General features: G+C 52.4%; 1 protein-coding gene across 2 annotated transcripts in view; it reads left to right on the top strand.

The window, feature by feature from the left end:
* Window positions 1–395: 395 nt before the first annotated feature.
* The window catches only part of FOXO1 (forkhead box O1), a 93,946-nt gene continuing 88,341 nt past the window's right edge, over window positions 396–6,000 (top strand). Inside the window, exon 1 of one of the 2 annotated variants that reach the window (XM_058548071.1) lies at window positions 396–1,430. In XM_058548071.1, the coding sequence (XP_058404054.1) occupies window positions 783–1,430 (648 nt within the window). In that variant the 5' untranslated portion in view covers window positions 396–782. The remainder of the gene's footprint in view (window positions 1,431–6,000) is intronic. The other variant, XM_058548072.1, reaches the window with a different exon arrangement.

Below are 6,000 nucleotides of genomic sequence, written 5' to 3'. Positions count from 1 at the left end.
CGAGTACTCGGCTTTGCTCTTCCGTAGTAAACAAAGTGTCGCCACCGCCTCCACGCTGGTTTGCCTCCTAGCGATCAAAACAGTGAGAGGGCGAGAGACTCACAGAAACACTTGAGAATTACCAGAAAATAATAACAGAGATCCGAAAAAAAAAAAGAGAGAGAGAGCGTGAAAGAGAAAAACACCCCACTACCCCCCACCAACCCACTGCCGCCTCCTGGTGGAAAACAGGCCCCCGCCCAGGTGGTCGTCCATTGGCTGCTCGGGCCGCGGTGCCACGCGCTAATTGGCCGCAAGAGCTGTCAGTCAGGGGCGGGCCGGCGCGCGCGCCGCCGCGGGCGGGGGGCGGCGGCAGATCCCGTAAGCCGCCCGCCGCGTAGTCGCTGCAGCCGCAGCCGCCGCCGCCACATTCAACAGGCAGCAGCGCGGCGGTCGTGCCGCCGGAGAGAGCTAGCGGCCCGTGGCGTCTGTTCGTCCTTCCGTTCGTGGGACCTGTCAGCAGGAGCGCGGCGCCGCTGCTGCCCGGCCTGGCGACTCTGGCCTGCTGTCCCGTCTGTGAAGCGGACCTGAAGGATCCTCGATTTTGATGGACCCGCGAAGTTAAGTTCTGGGCTCGCGCTTCCACTCTGCTGCGCCTTCCTCCCGGTTTCCGTCCGCTCGCGGCACCGACCTCGCCCCCCCAAATCTTGGACCGGCTCTTCGCGCCCCCTCCCCTTGGCCCCCGGGGCTGCGCTCTACCCCTTCTTGGCTCTCCCGCGGCTGGGGGAGGGGCGGGGGTCACCATGGCCGAAGCGCCCCAGGTGGTGGAGATCGACCCGGACTTCGAGCCGCTGCCTCGGCCGCGCTCGTGCACCTGGCCACTGCCCAGGCCGGAGTTTAGCCAGTCCAACTCGGCCACATCCAGCCCGGCGCCGTCGGGCGGCGCGGCCGCGAACCCCGACGCCGCCGCGGGCCTGCCGTCGGCCTCGGCCGCCGCTGTCAACGCCGACTTCATGAGCAACCTGAGCCTGCTGGAGGACAGCGGGGACTTCCAGCAGGCGCCCGGCTCCGTGGCGGCGGCGGCGGCGGCGGCAGCGGTGGCGGCGGCGGCGGCGGCGGCTGCCGCCACCGGGGGACTGTGCGGGGACTTCCAGGGCCCGGAGGCAGGCTGCCTGCACCCGGCGCCGCCGCAGCCCCCGCCACCCGGGCCGCTGTCGCAGCACCCACCAGTGCCCCCCGCCGCCGCCGGGCCGCTCGCGGGGCAGGCGCGCAAGAGCAGCTCGTCCCGCCGCAACGCGTGGGGCAACCTGTCGTATGCCGACCTCATCACCAAGGCCATCGAGAGTTCGGCCGAGAAGCGGCTCACGCTGTCGCAGATTTACGAGTGGATGGTCAAGAGCGTGCCCTATTTCAAAGATAAGGGCGACAGCAACAGCTCGGCGGGCTGGAAGGTGAGTGGCCTCGGGGCGGACGGCCAGACCGGGGGGACGTGCGGGACCCTTGGCTCTGGCCGAGGTCGCGGTGGGGCAGCCGAGGGGTGGCTGTGCAAGTTTGCTTGATCTCAAAGAGCGGCGCACGCGGGCAGCGCGTGCAGGGAGCGGGCGAGAAGTGGCCGATGTGGGTGGTGGGCTTGCCCGGACCCGTCGGGGGACAGGAATAAGTGTGTGCGCACGCTCGCTCCCGTGCGAGTTGGAGCGGGAAGGGGCTCATGTGGGAACTAAGAGTAAAAAAACCACGCCAAGAAGTGGACATCAGAACGGGCAGAAAAGTTCGCCAGGGGAAGGAGAAGGGGGTTCACTGGGAGCTGCGCCCCCACGGCCCGCGCGGACTCCTGCCGGTGCGCCTTTTCCTCCAGGACCTCGGGGTGAGGGCGGCTCCTTCGTCCCCGGGGCGCGCGTCCCCTCGTCTCCTCGGCCGTGGGCCTCGCCGGGAGTCGTTTCCGCCGCGCCGGGCGGGGGAGCGCGCGGCGAAGGGCATCGGAGCCTCGCCGCTGGGGACGGGGCTGCAGGTGGAGGGGACAGGCAGGGCGCCAGCCGGCCCGTAGGGCTGGTCGCGCAGTTTTGGTGTGCATTTTGCTTTGTTTTGATTTTATCCGAAGTGAGCTGGAGTGCAGGGGGCCGGGCGCGCAGAGCCCGAGGTACCCCGTCCGACCCGTGCGAAGGGGCGGCCACAGCCTGCGCAGCGCCGGCGCCCGGCGGCGCTGGGCGAGCTCAAGTTCAAGTGTGACTCTCGGCGTGGGCGTGGGCGGGAGCTGGCGACGGCGAGGGAGGGGCCGGGGCGCAGGAAGCGAGCGCCGTTAAAGGGCCAGCGCGCCCCGGCCGTGCGCGGCTCAGCCAGGCCAGCGCTTCTTTGCGCGGGGAAGTGCCCCCAGACTTGGCCTTGCCCACCGTGCGAGGCCTTTAATTAAGCACCGGCAGGCTCCCCTGCGTGACCAGGGCTGGGGCTGTGTGTACCTTCTCTCTCGTTTTGCCACCTCAGTGTTATCGAGCACGGAGGTACAGATCCGAGGGGTAAGGCAGGGGGATTTGTGACAAGTGTTTGGGGAGAGTCGGAGTGGAAGTGCGCATCAAGGGGACCGGCAGGGACCTCCTGCCTCGGTGGGGGCCTCTAGATGAGGCGCCTCTGGCTCTTCGCGTTTCAGAGAGAGACCAGGAGAGACTCACCGTGAGGACAGGCACATCCCTACCCCGAGGTAGAGAAGGCCCCGGGGCCCCAGGAGCACGGGCTCTGGGGAGGCTTCTTGGGGGTCCATTTGCGGTGCGGCTTCCTGAAGCTGACAGCTTCTTACCGTCACAGGTGGAGGGATGTATGTGAAGGTTCCCTAGTTGAGCCAGACTCCTCCCTCACTCTTCGTCCTGACTGTAGAGCGTAATAAAGACTGATCTTGGCTGCGCAGTTATTACACTAAAGTTGTTTTACATACACTGTCATTCCTGTGGTTAATGTGTGTCCAAAAGGTTAAGTTACTCATGTTGTGTTGAAGTTCCTGGAGAAGGAGCTGGGATTTTATTTTTTTCAAAGTGTGTTTTAGACTAAAGGCATCACTTCCAGACTCATTACTAGGCATTACATGCAATTTTCCAAGTGTTACAGCAGGTAAAGTGTCTCCTTACTTTAAGCTCCGTGTGTAGTCTTTTAAGTCACACAATTAGAATTGTCCGCCAGATCCGATTTGACTTAACATTTGAATTGAAGTGCTTGCCTTACTTGCTCATCTGTCAGTCTTACTTGAACTGTTAATAAAGCATTTGCTGTTAAAAGAAAAAATCCTTTTTTTTTTTTGGCATTCAAAGTACAGTGTGTACTTACACCATTCTTTTACGTCCTTGGAAATGGATACAACCTACTTCAGCTTGCTGGAGTGCCTTTCTTTAAAGATAGAGAAAGGCAAAGTTTGGGGATTATTTTTAGTTTTGTCTCTCAAGTGGCCTTAAGTCAGGGTGTTCTTCTTAAAGTAGGAATATAACTTAAATTTTAAAGATTTAATGCTTTTTAAACAAATAGATTCTAAGGCCAAATCATCCACCCAACCGTTGTTATTGCATTCTTACTTGTTCTAATTTTTTCCTCCAAATGCAATTATAATTTTATTTTTTTAAAAAAATTTACTTACCGGAGCTAGAAGATCTATTAAGTGTTAGTAAGGCTTGTCTGTTCAGAATCCGAGGCCCAATGGCAGCTCCCAGTGGAAACCTAGTGGGCTTTTTGGGGCTGGAGGGGGAGCAGGCTGCCATTCTCCAGTGAGGAAATGTTTCAGGTGTATTCAGAGTCAGTTGGTGCAAGTCACATTCCAGCAAGTGCGTTTTCACTTTGAGTAAAAGGGTATTTTAAGAAGAAAAGAAACAGCCTGAAGTGTTCTAACTCATAACTAGCCTTCTGGTTAGCGTTTTCATAAAAATGAGTTACTTGTTAAAACCCAGTTTCACTCTCAGATCTGAAAGACTCTCCTGTTTTAAAGATTCATAAAAGGGAGAAACTTTACTATGACTTTTAGCTTTAAAAAATCCAGTTCTAAAATGCAAATCAACCAAAACTTAACTGTTTTAGGACTGAGGAGAGGCTGCTTTGGAATGAAATATTTCCTGTGATTGACTACTACTGAGAATTAGACTGAATCTTTAATTAAATGTAGTTTCTTGTGCCTTACTTCCTGGGGCCTGCTTGAGAGTTTGAAAGTCATTTGCATAGGACAAAATAGTTGGAAAGCTGTTAAAGAGTTCAAAAACTTCTAGTTCCTTAAACACTGGTTATATTTGCATGATATGCATTTTTTCTTCGTAATGATAGTACGTTAAATCTGTTTTGCACTTATTTTAATATTGGCTAGAACTGTCATAAGGTTACACACAAAGCAGAAGCTAAGACTTTTGGAAAACCCGGGATCTTTTAAACCATGTACAGTGTTTGTAAATAGTGAAACTTCGTTTCCATGACCTGTTTTATTGACAGAGAAAGCTTTCTAAAGCTTGGGAATTAGTGTTGTGAGCTCTGGCTCTGTTTTTTTTTTTTTTTTTTTTAATGGCAGTTTTGAGTTGACTCTTGTTTTTTTTTGTTTTGGTATTATAATTTGGAACACTTGGGTTAAAAGAATGCTTCAACAATAAGACAACACTCATTAAAGAAAATTTTAAATTGTTTTATTTTGAGATGTGTCACATTATTTTAGGATGAAGTCCCCCCCCCCCCCCCAAGCCCCAGTAGATAGTTGTATGTCATAGCTGCACATCCTTCTAGTTGCTGTATGTGGGACGCGGCCTCAGCATGGCCGGAGAAGCCGTGCGTCGGTGCGCGCCCGGGATCCGAATCCGGGTCGCCGCTAGCGGAGCGCGCGCTTAACTGCTAAGCCACGGGACTAGCCCAGGATGAAGTTTCTTTAATTTGATTTATGAACTGACAGTGCATTTTCTGTATTTTGAAATTCACATCTATTCTGTAATTTGGGTTTTTTAATCTATAGGTGAGTAATTTAGCGACGGAGATCCCATGGCAGGAAGATGGCTGCTTTCTTGCTGCACAGTCACATTTGACTTAAAGAATCCCAGTGAGGCCAACTTCTAGTTTGTTACTAAAATTACCTTAAAGAAAACCTTTTTTACAGTCAGGTGAAAATTTCAATATATGTATTTGAAGAGACTATGAGGAAAGAAAATTAAAAATGAGTGAGAGGGTTGTGTAGCCATGTATCTTATTGCTAAAGGCTGAAAGTTATGTGGGACTGCTGTGAACATGTCTTATGATAAGATATTTTTTCAGAAATTCCAGAATAGATGTCAGATATGAGTACCTTGATTGTGACTCATAAGAACTTTATTTTTATTTTACCTGTGTTTTTGTGGCAAATCCTTGGGAAGATGTGGTGGAAGGAGTGCCCTCTATTTTTGAATGACACAATGATACACAGCTTTTTTTTTTTTGAAGTGGCAAATATTTTGAATACTGGAAGGAAGACATTTTTAATTCTCATGTAAACTTTAAGAAAGGTTAAAGTTCGTTGAAATATCCCTCCCCCCAAAATTACTGAAAGTCTGTCACATTGACAGTGGACACCTTTATCGCTCCATATCCTGCACTGCACAGGGAATCTTTGAAGTGGATGTTTGAAATGGGGATGAGGGGAAAGAATACTCAATGGTTCGTTAGAATCCCTAATAGGCCGGAAACAGTTTTCCTGTCTTTGTGCTCTAACCTTCATCCAAGCTCCTAAACTGCAATTCTGTATGACTTTCTAAGACAGCAGTTGTTTGTATTTGCCTAGAATTCTTGCGAGAGCCTGACCTATTTGCATTTTTCTGGAACACTCTGCCTTTGGAAACTACCCAGTACCCTGGCATCATGGGAATTTACTCCGCCAGATTTTTTTGTCTATGTGTGCCGTAACTTTGGGGCTTCCTGGAATGCCCTTGGAAAGGCAGTATAAACCCTGTGATGGTTGGAGAGAGCAAAGGAGTTTATAGTTGTAGGGAGCGTTGAGTGAGCGCAGAGTGGATTCAGCCGTGCTTCTCTGCAGTTCAAGATTCACCT

This window comes from Diceros bicornis, chromosome 9 (genome assembly GCF_020826845.1).
Source record: "Diceros bicornis minor isolate mBicDic1 chromosome 9, mDicBic1.mat.cur, whole genome shotgun sequence".
Classification (NCBI taxonomy): Eukaryota; Metazoa; Chordata; class Mammalia; order Perissodactyla; family Rhinocerotidae; genus Diceros; species Diceros bicornis.
Note: the sequence above shows the minus strand (reverse complement) of the source record. Positions and strands in the feature narration are given on the sequence as shown.